Below are 21,002 nucleotides of genomic sequence, written 5' to 3'. Positions count from 1 at the left end.
AAAAAAAAAAAAAAAAAAAAAAAACTTTTAAATTGAAATTTACATCTTTTAGTAGTTAAGCGAAAAACAAAAACAAAACTACAATACACACCGTAAACAATCCGTAATAAATTGTATGTGAAATGTAAAGATTAACTAATATAGATATATATATATATACATATATATATATATATATATATATATATATAAAGCTAAGATTCTTATACGCCATGCGTTTTAATGATATGAAGTAATTTAGTAATTTAAAGAAATAAATTTACAAGGAATCGAGTGTAATTTGAATCGGCCGTAGATTAAAATGAAATGAACCAATACAGTAGTATGACGAAAGCGAGCGTTAGTTAAGCTAGCGAAAGCCCATGTCGTCTAAAAATCATCCTCACACTTAGGCAAGTGTATGTAGCATTATTAGTATGACAGTTACGCACTAAAAATGGCTTTATTTAAGACGAGAAAAAGAACAAGAAAATTATATTCGGTCATGACCGAATTTTCTATACCCACCACGACGAAAATCTTTGATGCTCCTTGTTTTTATTTATTCTCATAAAAAAGTGAATTGGATGAAATTTTATCTCTCACCCTTCACTAAGAAGTATCGTTAAGAAAAATTTATCTACCCCATCATAATTTTGAGTTAACATACTTACCTTACCGCATTCCTCTCACGAAGACCTTTTATGTGCTATCAACGGTATTGTAACACAAAAATTAATCCTCTACGTCATCGTTCGAAATATTTAATTTGGAACTAATTTACTTGGCTTTTTGCGTTCCATTCTCCAAGTCCCGTTATTTGACATCCATATCGCTGGTATTATTAAGAAGAAATTCATTCACAAATTCCCGATGTCTACTATATTCATTTTAGAATTTAACCCATTTTAGGCAGATATAACATTTTCATTGGAGGAGTGTACAAAATGGTTCAAAACATTCGGTCTTATGATAAATATAAGGATAAAATCTCAATAAAGTGGAAAAAAATACCATTCAATCACTCGTATTTTTGTGTGGGCGTGGCCGATTCGTTCCATTTTTTGCATGCAAATCGTAGTGTGTTGTTATCAGCGGAGGCTAAGTTTGCGATTCGGCGAACTTCTAGAGTAGGCATGCGCAACGGCCACCCCTTGAAGTCGTCGACTCCGGTTGGCTGTGTTTAAGCTTTCAAATAATTGAATTTGCTCGCACATAGCCATGTCACAAATGATTTGTATCTGCCTTGAGTTGTCGAAACCGCACCACAAAATCGAAAAAATAGACTGGTCCGCAAAATTGCGACCTGTAGTTTGAACATACATTTGCGTGAGCAGACATCAGACGACAGATAGGGTTAGATCAATTCAGATCACCATTCCGTATCGATCGGTATAATAAAAGGTGAGTCTATCCTAAGCTTTTCTGTGTGTCACATATGTCCGCAGTAACTTAACATACTTTGGTAGTGTAAGGTAGAAAAATTATTTTAGATACGTTTATCTGCCCTCTCTCTCGCTCGCTCCCTGTCTCTGGTGCCATAGAAAAAAACTTTTAGAAACGATTAAAAGAAAAATTGAAAGATTTTTAAAAGGTATCAATCAAGTAGTGTCAACAACCAAGTATTCAGTCACGGCGGTTCCAGATTCTAACACCAGAGGTCTATCAATGAACAGTATTTGAGTAAAAAGATGCTACGAGCGTCATTACTTTGATATACGGATCAATTATTATCGGATTGAAGAAGATCAAATAAAAAAAGTCATTAGCCAAGAGTCAGTATACAATCCCCGTACATACGAGTTGTCCTACGATACGGAAAGCAAAACCGAAACTTTCGCTTGGTTGGGATGATGGTACTCAATTACTTTCTAGTTCCATGCATTTACAACGAAATATTTGCGATATCATCGGCAATGCAAAGAAAAAGAAGAAGAGTAAGTAAATGAAAAATTGGTAAAAATATTAAAATCTATTTAATAACAAGTGAAAAACACTATACTGGGACACGGCATATTATTAAATGCCCTACACCATCCTATTGGATTGAAACACTATCAATAGCGTTCGTCCTTGGGTCAAAATACATCAGTGTGCCACTTGTGGCACGTGGCTATATTAACTTTGTGCGTATGTATATAACAGCACATAGGATAGACTCGCTTTTTATTATACCGATCGATAGAGAATCCCATTTTGCATCGATCTAAGTTTACCTGTCCGCCTAGTTATTTTATTTTCAACTTACGGTCAGCAATTTGTGATATAATTTGATGAAATTTTCGAGACCCACCTTATTTTGACCTAACGACGAACGTTCGAAAATGGTTTGGATCAGTTTCATTTTTTCGACCACTTCTCATATAACATTATTTTATTTCAAAAAGTTGTTGTATGAGCGACTGTAGATATAATGTAGGGTATTTAATGATGAACCGTGTCCCGCGATTTATAAGACCATTCGATAGTTCCGTGGTCGCGGATAGATTCGTTTTGGCCATCAATGATAACTCATGTTAGTTTATATTAGGTCGGGGAAAACGATATCCATTATTTTTAAGTCAACTTCAAGACCTTATATAACACGTGTCGTTTTGCTCTATAATATTTTAAGCTTAGCGCCAATGCCAATTTTTTTTTCAATTTCTTATCACTAAGGACGATTTGCAATGCAAGAAAACCATGGCGACCGTTTGGTGCCAGATCCGAACTGTATAACGGATGCATTAAAACTTCCCAATCAAGCTCCCAGAGTTTCCGGCCGTTCACTATAGACATAAGTGCCTTGGCGTTCTCCTGATGGAACACAGCACCGCTCCTATTAGGCAATTCTGGCCGTTTCTGGCCAATCGCTGGCTTCGAATGGGATCCGAATCTAGTGTTTGGCCACATGATTCCAAATGGTTGCTTCGTAGTCTCACTAAATGCACAGAGGAACCTTCCTGTCCCTTAGTCCTGGTTTGGCCGCTGTTTGAGCTGCTTCACCACGGTTTGACCACGATCGTTTCCTCATAATGTGCCGTAGGTGACCCATTTCCCATCACCAGTCACTATCCGTTTAAGAAATGGTCCAATTTCATTCCTTTAGGGTAAGGCTTTGCAAATGGAAATTCGATCCATCATGTTTTTTTTATGTTAATGGGTGTGGCACCCAAAGCATCAAACTTCTGTTTAAATCCAGCTCTGTGCAAGTGACGTAAATGACTTTTATGCTCGATCTTTAGGTCCTACCTATCTTTAGGATCTACCTGTACGAGGTAGATTGGAATCGGCGACACCAAAATTGCACTTAATTGGCTGTTACAGTATAGGGACCGTAATCACCATACAAGCAATTACGGCCGCCTGGAGTTGCAATTTCGCCTTTGCCAAAAGACAACTGTAAAATGTACCGAATTTTCTCTTTGCTGACTGACTTTCGACCACAAAACCTGAAATATTTTTATCGATACTTCACGAGATATCCTTTACTGCAGTCATTTAACGGCTTGGATTTCTTTTGCTCCAACCTAATATTAGAACATAATTTCATATTGTTGGCATTCGTTGCAGTTTGTAAAATTAAAACAAAAAAGAAAAAAAAAATAAATAAATTAACCAAACAATTTCCATTTTATTGCTACATATTTCTATTTTATTTCATGATCATTAGGATTCCTATTATTTTTGTATAGTCAACTGAACAAAACCATTAGCTTGAATAATTATATATACATGTTTGCTATGCCGAAAATGAATAACACAAGATGTGAGAGCGAAATAAAATGCAAACTAAAGTGGAAATTAAATATTTATAATATATTCTTTTCTGATCATATAAATGAATACGTTATATATTAAAAAAAAAAAAAAGGAAAAGAAAATCAAACAATAAAAATATATGTAAATAATACACAATAATAAGTCGAAAGAAAAAAAAAAAACAAAAACCATAAAATTTTAATGATATAGTAGTAAATGGGCTAAAAAATCCAAAAAAAAAAAAAATGCTAAATTTTCTCCCCTCTTTTTATTTTAATTTTTATATATATTTATGCGTATATTTTATCAACTTAATTTTAAAAGCATAGATAACAATCCAAAAGCGTAACTACCATTCCGCATCACCGTTCGATTTTTGAAAAACATAATCCTTCCCTCCTATATTCATAATACCATCTTTCAAATAGAATTTCCATTTATTTCGCGATCGTGTTATCTATATAAAAAAAAGAAATATATATATATATATATATTTATAATTTTATCGTTAATCATTATTATCACCTTATCGTATTGGCACACAATAACATTTTCAGTATCAAATAGATCGCTCGCATCTTCATCGGTAACATCGTCCTCGCTATTTAATGGCTCTTCTTCAGCACCTCCTTCATTTTCTATATCTTCGTCATCGTCTTTATCTAAATCATCATTATCATCATCGTCCATATTATCATCACTCTCTTCGCTTTCGTCTTCGTCCGATGTGTCAACAGCTCCGTCCATTTGCTTTGAAGTATTGAAATTTTCTGTAAATTAAACAAAAATAAGAAGAAGAAGAAAATTGCAGGAAATTATTAAGCCTGTGCTTAAGCCTGCTCTCAGAATAGCTAGTAAAATTTCCAACATGTAATTGCCGTAAAGCAGTTTACTTGTCAACTACTTTGGAGTTTATGAAGAACAGATGGGGCACCCGAAACTTTGTCATTGACCGACTAGAGCGCAAATATTTATTCGAATGAACAAAATGCCTATATTTTATTTTTGAAGCCATCCCAAGTGTAAACGAATTATCAGACAATTCACCAACATCAACATTTCCGCTTTCTTTTAACGACCGACACGCCAATCTTAGTTAAGCTTTGATATCGCGCGGGGAATTAAAGTCAGGCATGCCGACTTGATGGCCAGTCTTCTTGTCTACCAGGCCATGTGCGATTATAAAAACTTATAAACATTCCGAAAAACTTCTGGACACACCTATGTTGAACCAATATTGAAGATTGATATCGCGCTAGAATTCTGTACTGATTATAATATCCTTAGTCTATTAAAGCTTTAGTTTTTCCTTAGATAAAGATGTAATCGAATATAAGAAAATCTATTTTTCGAAATCATTTCAGCTATGAGAGTATTGTAGCTGAACGACACAACATTAATTCAATTGTTTTCATTGTATATACGGGTGTCCTTCGCTTGACACGCCTGATTCGTACTGTACTTTATATATTGAATATTGAAAATCGTGTTAAAGCAAAACAATTCGTGTAAAAAGAGATTTTTTTTTTCTTTCCAAGTCATGTAAAAAAATTTGTGTAAAAAGAGAATTCCCAAACTTTCTCGACAAGAATTGCGATACTGCGGCGCAATGTACATTCAAATTGTAGAATTTCCTCATTTTTGTATTTTTAAGCTTTCACAAATCGAGTTGATTGCATGCAGGTATAATCTCTCGACTAGATACGCTCTCTGTAGATAATAAAGACGCGACATCAGGCAGAGCAAAAACCTTGGTAACGAAATTTCACAAACTACTTTCATATCCGCCTTGTCCCGCTTGCCTTTTTTGCGAATTTTCGATACGTTTTCCTGCGTGACGTTACGTAATGTCTCCCCGCGTTCGAAGATACATGATTAAATTTTGTATACATTATATGGAGTTTTTTTACTTCACAATTTCCTTAAGATAGCGCAATAGTATATGTTTCAGGTTATCATTCCGTTTCATCGTAAGCGAAATGTAAAATGAGATTGTCGAACAAAGAAATGTATTTCGAAATTTCGTAAAAAAAAATTATGCAAACATTTAAGATGAAATTAATTAAATAATGCGCTTACTTTGCATATTGGCGTTAACTAATGCAGCATTTACGTGTTGTTGCAGCACTGACGAAGCCAACGTTGTAGGCAATGACATTATCGAAGATATTAAATGAGCCGTCAGAATTTGCGTGAGTTGATTCTCTTGTAAAGCCGAAGCTGGAACATGTATAGTAAGCACCCGAGATTCAGAGTTCATGGTACCCGGTTGAGCAGGCAAAGTTATCTGTTTGTAGTAAAATATTCAAAGTTATATTTTTCTTTTTTTAGTTTTTATATCGTTATATTCTAATTGTAGATATGTATATAAATTAAGCTTAAAAAATCATCAAAAGATTTTGGATAAATATTTAAAATTATGTATAGAATTATTCTTCTAAACGTCCGAAGCTATGCATCACATTCGTTCATTTATATGAAATATTTGCCATCAGATAAATATCGAACTTGGAAATTTTTTTAAGTCTGCATACATGCACACTCTATAATGCCGTTCATAATACAACAACTAGAAATGCCTATATAGTAAAAATTCCATAATAAAATTCTTGGTTGGCGTATAAGGATCGAAAAAATTTAACGAATTTTGTTTTTGTTTTTTTTTTTTTCTATGATCAATCCCGCGAGGAAGCAGTACTTATAGGAGAAGAGGGGTGGAAAGATGGATGAAGTAGTGCTTACGAATGTTCGGAAAATAGGGATATTAGAAAGGGTTATATGGAGAAGACCATTGCTGGTAGGTTGTTTAAAAGGCGTGCAAATATGGTTAAGGAATAAAGAGTTACGGGAATGTGTTGTGCGCCGTGTAGGTAACTCCAAGATGAGTGTTTAGAAAGGCTGAGATAGCTAGAAATAGTGTAGAAATGTCAACGGCAACCAGTTTTATCCCAAAACTATTCTATCTTTGTGGAACTCTTGTTCTGGATGTGCGTTTACATAAGCACAACATAGCCCACGTTACGTTAATTAAATTAATAAGGGTTACATTAATTTTGTCCGTAGGTCCGCCTTTTTGCTAGAATACAAAGTAAGTCTAAATGTCAGTCTACTACACATAACTCATAAAAGCCACTTTAAAATCATTTTCATTTCTATTAATAATTTATTATCTGTAGCAAATATCAATCTGTAGCTTAGTATAGATAGAAATTTTCTTGTGAAAACTCTGTTAACCGATCAGTCAAAATCGTTAAATGTGATCCCAGCAAAAGTACAGATTTTTGTATACTTTTTTATTGTTATACACATAAAAACAACCAAAAAGGATTCTCGTATTTTGGACTGATAGTTGTTTATAGTTTACATTTTCATTTAATTATTCCAGCAAGGTATAAATAATAAACATAAAATATTATATGAAAAAAAAAAATATATCTTTAAAAATAAAACGGGTAAGAAACTTATATTTAGCTGAAGCCGAATCAGCAGAAGGTCGAATGGAAAGTTCTGCCACACCTAGCGTACTCATTAGATATGTTGCCTCCTGATAACAACTTATTCAGATTGGTACAGCATGGCTTGGCCGGCGCACGGGGAACGCAAAGTTGAAGAAATGCGAAAATGGATCAGTGGGTGGATCGCTGCGAAACCCATATAAGTTCTTTTAACATGGTCACGCCATGTTACCGAAAAAAATTGCGATATGTAGTACAAAGCGATGAAAACTACTTTGTACCACTTTTGCACGATAAATTCCTCTTTCAAATGAAAAATTAATCAAAATTCCCGCAAACACCGAAGATTATGATACAATGGAACTCTCTTTTTAAATTATTTTACTTAAAATTAATTAATATTAATAGAAAGTCATATGAAAGCAAAAAAATTGTATGCCTGCATAAATTATGATGTATAAGTAATGGCTATGATGAAAAATTTCAAAATTCTTACATTGACGGGCATTATACGATTTGGATCCAACGAAGCCACAATAGGTATAGTAGATGATTGCTGTTGTTGTTGTTGCGGTTGATTGCTGCTATTAATTCCTGATGACGTTTGTTGCTGCTGTTGCTGTTGCTGCTGCTGCTGCTGATTATTGATTACCACCTGTTTTTGTTGTTGCATTATAGCGGCCGCATTTGAAGAGCTTGCCTGCAATTGTGATGGAGGCAATGATTGCTGATTTACTATTGTCAACGATTGCTGTACTACTTGAGGTTCTTGTTTAATTGTACCATTCATAGCCGCGGTGGAAATAGTCGAAGTTGTTGTATTACTGACAGCATGCTGTAATGCGGCAATATTTGGCTTAACATCAACTAGTGACGATATGCCGGCATTGCCTGACGCTGTTGAGGTAGTGTTTTGAGCTGATGCGTTACTTTGAGCTTGTTGTGATGCGGCCGCAGCAGCAGCTGCCGCCTTTTTCGCTTTAGCTGCTTGAGCCTATGTTCACAGTTTAAATATTAAATACTTTTAACGAATCTAATCGCAATATTTAACGAGTTACCTTCGTGGGCTAACAACGACACATTGTTGTTATTGTTGTTGTTGTTGTTGAAGTGTTGGTGATGCATTTTTCATAAAAGATTTTTTTTTTTTTTACAAGTGTGGGTGTAGAGAAGGAATCACGTTACAAGTAATTGTTGTTGTTTTTATGTCATTTTTGTGATACATTATTGATTTTTTTTTTTTCAGTGAATTGCAACACATGTTACCGTTAAGATATAGCACAGATAAGTTACAGTTGTTGTTGTTGTTGTTGTGGTGGTGGTGATGGTTGTTGTTGAGGCAACATTGACAGTGGTATGCATTTGGATGATAGTGTGAATAAAATATTTATATGAAAAGAAATTCGTGTATTTTTTTTTTTTTTTTTTTTTTTTGTTTTAATTATTATTATTATTTTATTATTGAAAAATTTTCGCTTTCGTTTAGCACTTCTATACTCTACAAACGTTATATATATATATTTATATTGTGTGTATATATGTATTTAGTTTGTGTGGATGTATATGCCAGATCCATGAGGGCTTGAGATATACGCATCTTCTATTATATCGCACATATCAATATATATAAATAATGGTCCAACGAGAGACGCCATTGTAAGGTACGACTTTGTACTACTACTGCCCACATAATACTCCACTTTGAGAAAATCGCTTCTTTAAATAAACATTGACCTATTAGGCAAATTTCTAAAGTGTGGATCAGAATGGCATCACTTTTTGAAGAGTATGGCATATAAAAGTTCTAATAGAAATAAATCATTACAAAGTGTAATGATGAAAACTGATCCACGTGAATGGACTGCGTTCAATTGGATCCGCATTGGTCTACTTTGCGGGCGTAACAAGATGTTAAACTTTAATTTACAATAATTCATTTGGATTAAATAGATCTCCTCCCTGCAAAACGACGTCCGCTAAGAGTTAAGCCTTCGTATAGTAATAAGATATAATTTTTTAAATGTTTTCCGACGAATATATAGATAACCAATTGCAAGAGGCGAATTGGCGTAGGATATTGAATAGTCGACCTTGCCCGACTATAACGTCTTAGCTTGTTTTCAAATAACAATAGTTATGTACACATACCTTGGGATTATTTGCTACAATTTGTGGAGGTTGCATGTCATTTGTGGGTTCAGGATTTAGTTCAACAGCTTTACTGGCCAATAGTTTTGAGCGCCATATCTGCTTCATTTCTTGTAAAACTTGTTCATCAACGCCCTCATCGAGAAATGCATCACGCACGTTCGCTATCACATCTTCTATAACAGCATGATACACTTTAAGCTGTAAGATGAAATCATATTTATATATATATATATATATATATAATATAAGATAAAGTGATATATATATATATAATATATATGTATTTATGTGTGTAACATTTATGTATCTATTTTATCTATCTATTTATATAACTCGGCACTATTCCTATTTCTTTTTAAAGAAATTTTAAACTTTTGTTTCATGCGTTAATTTGTATTGCTTTCAAGTTCCTCCTTCTATGGTCAATAGAAAATAGTTCATAAAATATACTAAGCTCCACATCCGCGTAGCATGAGATATGGTATACAGTACCGATAACCGTAACTGTAGACTGAACAAATACATCTATAAACTTCGTTCCTCCTCCGCTAATGTTTGTAAAAGATACAAATGTGTTTGTGCGAATGTATGCAACATCCAGAAAGATTTGACATACATCAATCTTTTAGTATACCGATCGATTCGAAATTACTTTTAGCATCGATTTATGCTGGCCCAACCTAGGTCCCGCAATTTTTGAAATATTTTGATTATATTTCGGTTCAGATCGGACCAGGTCTTCGACCACTTCCCATATAAAGTCTTATTTTAATAAGTCGCTACAGGTGTCTGCAAAAATTTTAGAAGATCAACGATATCTACAGCTAAAAATGATAAAAAATGGGAAATAGAGGGGGGGGGTCCATAACGCATATCTTCACTTTTGCGACCAGGACATTGCCAACAACGCACACCACGCAGACACATAACCGGACAGATATGGCGCTGAATCAACTCAGGATTTCACCCTGATCAAGAATATATATGCTTTATAGGATATCTGACGCTTCCTTGGTCAATTTCCATTCAACTTAGTGCCAGGAATTAGCTCGACGGTTCGCCATATATTTCACAAGAAATTCGCCTTTTCATTACGTTCTTTTTGGTTTGCACTTTACTTGCTTGCACTCTTTAGTGGGAGGTATTTTTAGTCGATCGCGGGTCAAGAAAAAAAAAATGCAATCTTCAAAACCTTAAGATTATTATCCATAATTAAATTCACGCAATGTTGAAATACATTACCAAGACTATTTCTAATTCAGGCAGTTTGGAGACGATATTTGAGCATTTATCCCGTAATTTTTATTTCACTGGTGACTCAACAAGAAAAAATAAGGTTAAATTTGACCTTACAATTATTCCAGTCAACAGCGATGCTTTGGCGCTGATTACCCAATAAAGAATAAAAGAATACCGGAAACTATCGGTCCCTCAACTCGGACGATCGTAGAACGACGATGCTGACTCGTACTTCCTTCGAAGTTGTCTCCTGGCAAGCTTTTCGTATTTCAATCAGAAAACAGCTGCTTCCAGATTGAGTTTCCCCAAACCCGGCATTTAAACATAACGATTAGATTTTTACTAACTTAACCTAACGCTCCTCCCACCGACACTGAGAACATATGATACCAAAGCGAGGGACGACTTTAATTCCTCACAAATATATATATGTATACATAGGTAAAATTTATTATTATTATTATTATTAATTGAATCAGAGAAATAAATTCTGTCGTCTTTGAAAGCATAGCCTCTAAGGTTATCGGCTTTATTGACGGTTTGAGCCTGCGGACTATTGAGTCGTTAGCAGAGGTCCTTTACTTACTCGGCCACTCAGGCTTTTTCTTCTTCTTTGCTTTGGTTTCCTTGTATACTGTATGTTTGTCTCGATTAAAACACTTTTTTTTCAACTCAACAGCAGTCGACTGATTTAAACCCACAAAACTACGCTGTCGGAACGGATGGTTAAGACGAGTGCACATTCAATGTCGACTATCATTAAACCGTCCTCTGATAAATAGCTTATCGCTATATATGAGTTAATTGTATACAAAAATATTTATAATTTAACTTTTGATTTTTTTTTTTGGTCTTTACACATATATTATTAATTAATAGTTAATAAGTGGTACCACTAAGAGTTCGCGTGAAAAGAAAACATTACACTTCGTTGATGTAAAAGCGCCACATGGCGCTTTTCGTGTAATTTGTGTCAACATTAGCTATATACGATCCACGAGGTGCTATGCACAATGTATGATTACATTACACGAATGAAAATTCGCCGTAATTGATTCATTCAAGAGTGTATATGGCGTGTATTAAAAAATTGATCATAATTTTGATATGAACTCGGATAGGAAATTGAATCATTTTAATGAAAATTTGCACACAAAAAAGCCATTCAGAAGGATATGGCAAATAACTAAGAACCTTATAGTCGGGCAACGCCGACCATTACATATCCTACACCTTTTCGCTTAGTACAGTTGTGCATTCGTTTTAGCGATAAAACATTATTTTCATGCAAAGCCCTAAAAGTCTCATATTGAAAGATTAGACTTTCTCGCCAAATAGAAGTTTCCTTTTCGTGATAACGCCTATATATGTTAGGGTCCAAAATAGTAGACTTATGCCATCCAAATTCCCTACCGTCAATTTTTTTATTCAATCGCTACTATGATATAATTTTCTTCATAAACTGTTAAAAATTAAGTCTTTTTTCGGAGTGCTTACCACTCATGAGATAACTTATATGGAGTGGGGCAAGAAATAGACCCACGCGGTCCAAACCAGATTCACTTAGTTCTTATATTAAATGGACAAGTTTTCATGACGAAATTATTAACAACTAGAACTTTTCGGCACATAAGTGTTTACATTTTATAAAAATCCTTATAGACGGTGGCATCCATTGGCCAAATTCGGTAATGCCGATTTCTTTATCAATTTACTATTATGAGACAATTTTCATCATGAAACAATGAAAATAAGACTTTTTTAACATATAAAGCATCAGCTCTTGTGGAATCAGCGGGTTCAAAAAATTGCCCTAGCCGGTCCAAAGTTTTCACACCAATATAGAAATGATATTATTTAAGCACTAGAACGACTTTTCAGAAGAGGGCGATATATGGTGGATGGTCGAAAAAGCAGACCGATTCGAGCCACTTCCAATTGCGTTCATCCATGGGTCAAAACACGTCTTCGTAGAAAATTTCATCAAAAAATCGGAAAAATTGCGATATGTAGCTTCAACAGAAATTTACATGAACGGATATTATTAGATGGATGGACAAATAGACAGGCTTAGAAAATGATTCTGAAGCGATCGGTATAATAAACTATGGGCGTATCTTAAATCCTTCTGTATGATACATATGTCCGCACTAACTTAAATCCTTCAAATCCTTCCTTTAACATTCGCTTCCATCGATGGCTTATTATTTGTTGGAACGATGGTTGCATTTTTTTTGAGAAAGAATGACGTCCGAAATTTCTTGAGAGGAACACCGAAACTTTGCAGCACTTGCGCAGTAAGCTGTTCATGAGTTTTCACTGTGAAGAAATTCTAACCTGAAATCTCTTATCTTCTTCGGCGTTAATAGCAGTTTTTCAGTATGAAGAAATTCTAACCTGGAATGTCATACTCTCCTCTTCGCCTAGACACTAGTCTTTCCGATTAACGCTGTTGCACTTTTCTAACGATAATCAAATAGGGATCTTTTAAGGAGGCTCTCAAAAGATTCGACCGAAATTCGAAAATTTCCTGGGAAATGGGAAAAAGTAATAACCAGCGATCCACAATACTTTGGTTAATCTGTTTATTCATTTTTTATTTATTCCTTGTTTTCAATTCATCTACGGAATGAAGTACAGGTAGAAGTAAAATCTATTCTTAAGAATGAATATACAAAAAAAGTACTTAAGGATGCGCGCGCATAAATCGCTACTTGACTTGGTAACTATAATAAAGCGCTTAAAAGTAAATAATATCACGAAGAACGAAGGAAACGGACTACAGTTGCTAATACGTGAAGCATGGCGGTGCAGTAAGACAAGTTGACTGGAACTAACCTTAGCGTGACAACTCAAATTGAACCTTTTTGTATTTTGCCAACTCTTAAACCGCATCTTAACTAATTGTATTGCTTAGGCATGATAGCGAGAAAGCACGCACATTATATAACGCTCGTTTAATGATACGAGCAGAAGCTGCTGGCGAAATAAGATAATGAATGTCGTTAAGTGGGTTAAACATATTTCATAACTAAATTTGAGAAACATTGAGAAAATTTCAAATATGAATAGTTCCCTGATGACCGGGTAACGACAATTAAAATCAATTTCAATAACATAAAATGAACCTCCACCTCCGCCTCCGCCTCCGTCGTACTTTCATCGCAGATTACTTAAGGGAAGAAATAAAAACTATTTTTCCAAACCGATCCTTGATGTTGATTCAACATCACACCGATCGGATGCCGATTATACTGCTAAAGCGCACATTCCTGTGTAAGTCTACCCCAGGTCGTGTACGATCTCTTCGCAATATATGGGTCATTTTACTCTGCAAACAAATGCATTTTTGGTCACAAAAATACTCCGTAAATACAATAATTTTCTCTTTCTTTGTTAGACCTTAAGTTAACTTAGTTCAATTTTATAAAGTTCAATAACCGACTCTAAAAAAAAAAATAACAAGTAAGAAAATTATATTCGGTTGCAACCGAATCTTTAATACCCTTCAGCGTTATCCACCGTTTAGGTCACCCTCATAGTCTTTTGCAAGCGAGATCTTCATTTTCGTTAACGGGAGAATCTTTACCCCGCAAATAGTACACGGTTGGGCAGAAGGACAGACAAATATGCTTAGGAGCATTTCATATAGGAAACTGTTTAAAAATTTTTATACTTTATGGGTTCTGCAAGATTATTTCTGCACCTTATGAAGGCGCGGTCAATTTTTGTTCCATTTTTGTATAGGTACTACTACTACTACAGCATTCGTTCAAAGAGTACGCATTCAAATTTTTGTACATTTATTTGCTACAGTTTATGAGTAAAGAGCAAAAAAGCAATTTTTTATGCCCTTTGAAAGACGGAGGTGTTGTCAATTGGCGTGGTAGTCTGGACGAGTCCTTCGACCGATATGCACCATTCTCACTGCATGCAAGAACTTTCAATGTTTTTGCCAAATTTGGAGTCGATAGCTTCATTTTTGCGGCCAGGACGTCATGCACAGACGGACAGACAGATAGGTCTAAATATATTCAGAATTTGATGCTGATCATGAATATGCATATATTTTGTCGGGTCTTTAAAGCATCAAATCTGGACGCTGCAAACGTTCTGACAACCCGAATATATCTGTCATCGTTCGGTGATGGGTATAAAGAGAAAAAAAGAAGAAGAAAAAAAAAAAACAGTTTACTTTTTACCTCATCAGCAATTTGGAAAGTAAAGAGGCGCAAATAAGCAAACAGGCAGGGAGGCAGTCAGGCAGGCAGTTAGGTAGACAGCGCTTAATAAGTTTTAAATACTAATGAAATTCTCTCTGTTTATATATTTATTGATAACTTGATATTAAAATATCTTCTTCGCCCAATCAGCACCAATTTACATACCTACGAATTCACATATACATGCAGTAACCTATGAAATTGTGTATATAACGTAAAACTTGAACAAAAAATTACTCTTTTTTTTTTTTTTCTTTTGTTTTTATTTCGTAACCGTTACATTGAAAATGCAATGCAAAGTGAAAACGATCAAATCATCTGAACGTCTTTTTAACAGTTTTTCAAGAGCAAAATTGTGTTCGGTTTTTTCTTTTTGTCTTTTTTCTCTGCCTGCCTGCCTTTCCAATACAATAATTTAAGTGAAAGTTGTTCATGACGTTTTGAAACGCTGATAAAGCACATGCTGTTTTAAATAAAAAAAAAATAAAAAAAAAATAAAAACAATTTATTAAACTAAAAAACTTTATGTGTGTGTGTATGAGATTGAAACAATGACAATTCCCTAAAGAAGAAAATCTCATCGAGATGTGGAGAATTTATAAAAAAAAAAAAAAGAAACAATGCGTTTATCTTACGCGATTGTAAAATTTTTGTGTTTACTTTTCCAAAAAAAAAAAACAAAAAAAAAAAAACTGAAAAAGAAATAGTTCCACCGGCCACTTTAACTGTGCAATATAGAATGTGAACGAAGGTGGCCATTTAAAGACGTCTGCGGATTTTCTCCTGATTTTCATGTGTTGAAAAACCAACGAAAAGTCACGTAGGTTAGGTGGATGGATAGATTTCTGAAATTTCCATTTGCCACAATTACCATAAATGCCGTACATCTCTCTGGATGCAGCGAATTTTCATAGCTTTCGTGGCAAAGTGTAGAGCATCATTACTCGATATCCATACGGGTTTGGCTGAACGAGTGATCTTAATAAATTTATTAGAAATTAACTTAACGTTGTCATCCTTATCAAAATTAGGAAAATTCCACATTTTTTTACATTCCGTCGCTTAGTATTTTTTAATCCCTGCAGCACTTAACTTAAGTTTGTGCGGGTGCATATAATATCCAGAATTGAGATAGACCAACCAGTTGTTATCCAAAAATTAAGCCGACTGTCCATTCTGTTTTCTTGTATTCAACCTAAAGATCGGAATTTTTGAAAATGGTTTAATAAAATTTGTTATACTAATGACGAGCACTATTGAAAATAGTTTAGATCGGACCATTTTTTCGACCACTGCTCGTATTATGTCTTAATATGAAAGGTTTTAACCGTGCACCGTGGCCCGCTATAGAATTTTTCGAGGAGAGACGACGCTTTAATGGTAATTTGGTGTACCGATTTGTTTGGACCAATGCTATTGAAACCGACATTTCTTGCTCTTGAGCGAAGACACTTCAGTGCAGCAAATCAAAAATTATGGGATATAAGTTAAGTACAAGGAAACAAATCATACGGATGGACAGACAAGCTTAAACCGGTATAATAAGACAAGGATCTATGTGAAGTTCTTCTGTGCGTTGCATAAACTTGATATACTTTTGTATCACAAATGATCTGGAGTTTAAGAGCAGCAAGCATCCAAGTAGTTTCGAGGGCGAACTTGTCTACCCCATAATACTTGATCACAAAAAGGAAAAACTTTCGCAAATACCTTGACGCAGTGATAGGGATTCATTTCGGATAGCGTAACCACAATCTGTCGTGATTTAATTAGCTGACGTGCATAACACGAGTTGCGGAGGAACTTATAACCGCCACCATTTTAATTACCACTTCAAAACAAAAACAACTACGCGCCAATTAAATACTAAGTAAAATAACCGAAATATGTAATCAATAAAGCTACGGCAACGTTAGGACGCAAGTGTGTTGTGATAGAAAGTTTCTTATACCCATTGCCGAAGAATGGGGGATATATTCATTTTACGAAAGCCTTTGGAATACCCAGACGCAAGCTTCAGACACCACATACAGTGTATTCTCGATCAACATCGAATTCTGATTTGATTTAAGCTCGCCCGTCTGTCCGTCCGTCTAATGTCTGTTGCAAATATTCTCCTGGCCGCAGAAATGAAGCAGTCGGCCTCAAGTTTTTGACAGAAACATTGACAGTTTGTGCATGTAAGTTTGTAGCGAAAATGGTATAAATCAGTCGAACGACACGCCCACAGTAAAAAAAATTTGCTTTTTTTCTCGTTATTCAAGAACAATAGCAAACCAATGTACAAAAATTTGAAGGCATATTCTATGGGCGTTGCTGTAGCACTCGTACAAAAATGGAAAAAATTGACCACGCCTGTTCAATATTAAAGTGTATCAAAATTTGAATTCTTATTTTTTTACCTATATAACGCACTGAAACATGTGTAAATTTTGGGCCAATTTCAAATTTGGAATGCATCTAAGCATGTCCGTCTGCCCAACTGCATAGTATCTGTGGTGAACACTCTCCCATTAACGAAAATGAATATATTTTTGACTTTTCAACAGGCACGCCTATAACGCCCCGCATGCTTATTGGACCGAAACTTTTATTTTCAAAATAAAAACAATTTAGCCGCGCTCGCTCCATATCATAGAGCAGGATAATGTAGTTCTTTAACTTTTTTTGTCTTTTTTTAAGATAACAGTGATGGGTGTAAAAGATTCGTTCACGACCGAGTATAATATTCTTACTTGTTATGTATTTATCTATTTATTTACACACAAAACTCGGCTGAAGTAAATTTATAGCCGAATTCAAATCAACTCTTAGAAGTAAATCTTATACGAATTATTATTAAGTGCTAATATAAAGTAAAAAGAAATAACAAAAATAATAATTGAAGTAACAAAAAGGTAAAGTATAAAGAAAAAAAAGAAAAGAAGCATGTACACAACTAGCACAGAGGCACACCCGCAACCAGTACAGAAGAAAGTTGCAAGTGAACCCCTAAGCCATTGCAAACATGCAAAAGCTGAGCAACCGATAATAGTAAACAAGACCAGTTAATTTTCGAATCATAGTGAAATGTTAAGATCGGAAGTTAGTTCAAATACAATATAGGCGTATCGCGCATATTAAGGGTACTTGTTTCGATCGACTTTAAAGAGTTTCATATTTAGATTAAGTGATAGACATTTTTTTTTTTGGTGTTTGCAAACAACTCTGAACGGGTTGAACAGCTCATAATTATATTTACATTGACCAAGCTTCATGAAGATAAAGTTCTTTCTTAGAGAAGCGACGGCGAATCGAAATGGCTATTAATTAAATTAATTAAAAAAGAAACACCAAGTGACGGTACGTAGAACACAATCAGCCTATTTTCATAAGTAGGCGGACAGACAAGCAGGTCCCAAACCAAATTTCTGAGGAAAAGATTTGTTTTTGAAGGAACTCAATTGGATTTAGATAGCACCTGTAGCAAGGAGAGCACACAACCTTACAGTATGTATATATATTGTTGATCAACAACAAATTCTGTACCGATATGAACGAGTCTATCCGCCGGTCCATCTGTTCGTACACAGTAAAAGAGAATTGATAGTCTAAGCAAGACTTAAAGTTAAAATATTAAGTGTTGGCAAAGTACGTCTACGTTGAGGTCCATATATAGAATTGTTCAACATCAATCCCAGATAATACGATAAGATGGTAAAAGTTGTCTTCCCTAAGATCTTTCGATAGTAAGGGTATGAATGGAGGGAAAGCTTTACGAAATTGACTCAAGATCCTTACCCTAAGCAAAATTGTAACTAATTTACTGGCTCCGTCACTCCTCTGTTTAGATATTCCAAAAGAACAAATACTGCATAGCCCGTCGATAAAGCGGATAAAGAGATAAAATTGAATTATGAAAATCATTTACCAAAAAATATATTGCTGAAGAAGCATTGTTTTCGATAAAAGACGAATGATTGGAGAGACAAGTTTTCGAAATCGGCTAAAGACACTTAGCCTAAGCAAAAGAGTAACTAACTGCTAACTCTGTCACTACTATTATTGCAAACGGGCAAATTCCACAAAGTGCGTCGGCAAAGCGGGTGAAGAGATAATTGAATTATGAAAGCCGTTTACCCAAGGGAAGTTTTTCGATGGAGTAACAATGTCTATAGCGTAATAAACGACACCATTAAAATATTGCCTTTAAGCTTTATCCAATGGTAGAATGAGTTACCATGTTACATTATCTTTCGAGCTTTAAATAGTATATGCTAGCAAGAAACAAGCAAGCAAGAAGCAAAAGACCAAAATGCCGGCAAATATTTCGACGCTCGACCCTAATATTGCACCAATTCACTAAAGAAGTATTAGAAGTATTGACTACTACTACTACTTCATGCAGGATTTATTGGACGATTCCGTCTTATAACTACTATATGTCGTAATTGACCCTCTATGGTACCTATTTGAAGCAGTCCTTTCAATCTTATAGCTATACCTAATAATACATTCTTCTCCTCAGACGGCACAAAATTGACATGTTGCCAAAAAGACAGCAAACGGGAAGAAAAACTTTATTTTACTAAAAAAAAAAAGGAAAAAAAACCCGAAAAGTGACTCAAGCTTAATTTCAACTTTGTACCACATTTTTATTTTATTTATTTCAAATAATGCAATACACGAAGCCCTTCGACCGCCATTAAATGAATATATAAATATTTATGCCAACCATAGAGTATGGAAAGAATGTTTAGTTATTTTATTAGCCAACAGTTATCAAACATTTTTTACGTTCATCGTATGTATGTAAGGCAATCAATCACTGCATAATTATATGCCTTAAAGGACGACAATTAATTATTGTTCAAGCTTCTTAAAAGTTATTCCATCAATGAATTTTTTTTTTATCATTAAACGCAACACAAATCAAATTCTCCTTAATTAAGATTTTGCTATAAAACATATGTTGATAAGAGCATAACTAAAGGAAGGACTAGCTTTACAAACATATGGAAACTTAATGTAGCCATAGGAAGCGTAAGTTTTAATAAAGAAAGACGTCGAAGCGGTAAACGATATATTTTAGAATATTAATGCGGTATTTAAAATCGTATGCAACATATATTTATACAATAATTGCGAAAATCTCTGACTACCTCAAAGCACTTCAAATGTTATAAATGATTCATGCGAGTATCATAAAAATAAAAGCAAGAAAAGACAACTCACCACGGATGTTTGGCATAAAGCCATTTGTACTTTCTTCTCCGCCAGTTTAAGGCCGGTGCTTGGGTTCCCAGAAACAGAAAAAGTCGGTCTAACAGAAGAATTGATTCCAATTATAACAATACAATAAAAAGTTCGTTACTCGCGCACAGTATAAACAATGCGTTTAAATTTCCCTCGTTATTTATTTAATAAATAGTTAATGTCTGTATTGTAGTTGTTGTTGTTGTTGTCGCTATTTATTGTTATTGTTGTTAATTGATTAGTTTGATATGTGTGCTATTGAAAACACACAGAAACATACACATGCACACACTTTTTGACCGAAATTCATGCAACACGTAACAAACCACATATTCGGCAACAGCAAAAGCACACGGTAGTGGTTCATCATTATGATTATCATTATCATCATCATCATCATCATCCAGTAAATAGGAGGATGCAAAAAAGAAAAATAGAAACCAAACGCAATCATTCCGTTGACACAGACGACGGCAAAGTGCGCATAAAGAAAAAAAATTAAGTTAAATATGTCTTAAATATGCGAAACATATGATTAGTAACACATACACAACGCAGAGCAAAGCGAAAGTATTATCGAAAAAGTAGAAAATTTTCTACTTTTTAAGAAAAAAAAAAAAAAAAAATTATATATATATATTTTAATTATATTGAGAAAAAAAAGAAAACTAAAAAATACCACTTATTACATTTTAAATGATTGCAAGTTATTCAAGAACAAAGAATCTCCACGAAATTACGTCCATCCGACTTGAGTTAAACTTTGCGAATGAAACCATTTTCTCACTCAATTGTCAGTAAACATGGTTGTACATCAGCCAGTGCTGTCGAAATACAATAATTCAAGAATTTTATTCTATTTAGCAAACTAACTGCAGTAGATATCCTTGCAATGGAAAATAAAAATCGGAAACGAAAAGTTAACTAACGAATATTACAAAGCGAAAAATCCTGTCTTCTTTGAATTGCAATGAATTGT

The 21,002-nt window shown here is 34.4% G+C and overlaps 1 protein-coding gene across 7 annotated transcripts; it reads right to left on the bottom strand.

Moving 5' to 3' along the window:
- Positions 1–3,256: 3,256 nt before the first annotated feature.
- LOC119639912 (transcription initiation factor IIA subunit 1) lies at positions 3,257–20,821 on the bottom strand. 7 transcript variants are annotated; one of them, XM_038037631.1, is made up of 11 exons: positions 20,713–20,796; positions 20,573–20,619; positions 20,003–20,314; positions 9,324–9,524; positions 8,234–8,242; positions 7,936–8,169; positions 7,672–7,875; positions 5,800–6,007; positions 4,246–4,490; positions 4,074–4,177; positions 3,257–3,488 (listed from the first exon to the last, which is right to left on the bottom strand). In XM_038037631.1, the coding sequence occupies exons 3-11, from the start codon at positions 20,024–20,026 to the stop codon at positions 3,422–3,424; spliced, it is 1,296 nt and encodes a 431-aa protein (XP_037893559.1). In that variant the 5' UTR covers positions 20,027–20,314; positions 20,573–20,619; positions 20,713–20,796; the 3' UTR covers positions 3,257–3,421. The 7 variants fall into 7 exon arrangements, with proteins under 7 accessions (XP_037893559.1, XP_037893554.1, XP_037893555.1 ...); XM_038037626.1 differs by having other exon boundaries at positions 3,259–3,488; positions 7,672–8,169; positions 20,713–20,794; XM_038037627.1 differs by having other exon boundaries at positions 3,259–3,488; positions 7,672–8,169; positions 20,573–20,622; positions 20,713–20,730.
- Positions 20,822–21,002: the final 181 nt, after the last annotated feature.

This window comes from Glossina fuscipes, unplaced genomic scaffold (assembly GCF_014805625.2).
Source record: "Glossina fuscipes isolate IAEA_lab_2018 unplaced genomic scaffold, Yale_Gfus_2 114, whole genome shotgun sequence".
Lineage (NCBI taxonomy): Eukaryota > Metazoa > Arthropoda > Insecta > Diptera > Glossinidae > Glossina > Glossina fuscipes.
The sequence above is the reverse complement of the archived record's forward strand: the minus strand, read 5'-3'. Positions and strand labels throughout refer to the sequence as shown.

What these genes read in the sequence shown, in the direction of transcription:
- LOC119639912 (XM_038037630.1), bottom strand. Translation starts at nt 20,026, where the DNA reads ATGGCTTTATGCCAAACATCCGTG. An exon ending in TTGTGTGCCAATACGATAAG is followed by an intron (nt 4,178 to 4,245) that starts GTGATAATAATG and finishes TTTTTTATATAG; the next exon opens with ATAACACGATCGCGAAATAA. An exon ending in TCGAACGGTGATGCGGAATG is followed by an intron (nt 3,489 to 4,073) that starts GTAGTTACGCTT and finishes TTCTAATATTAG; the next exon opens with GTTGGAGCAAAAGAAATCCA.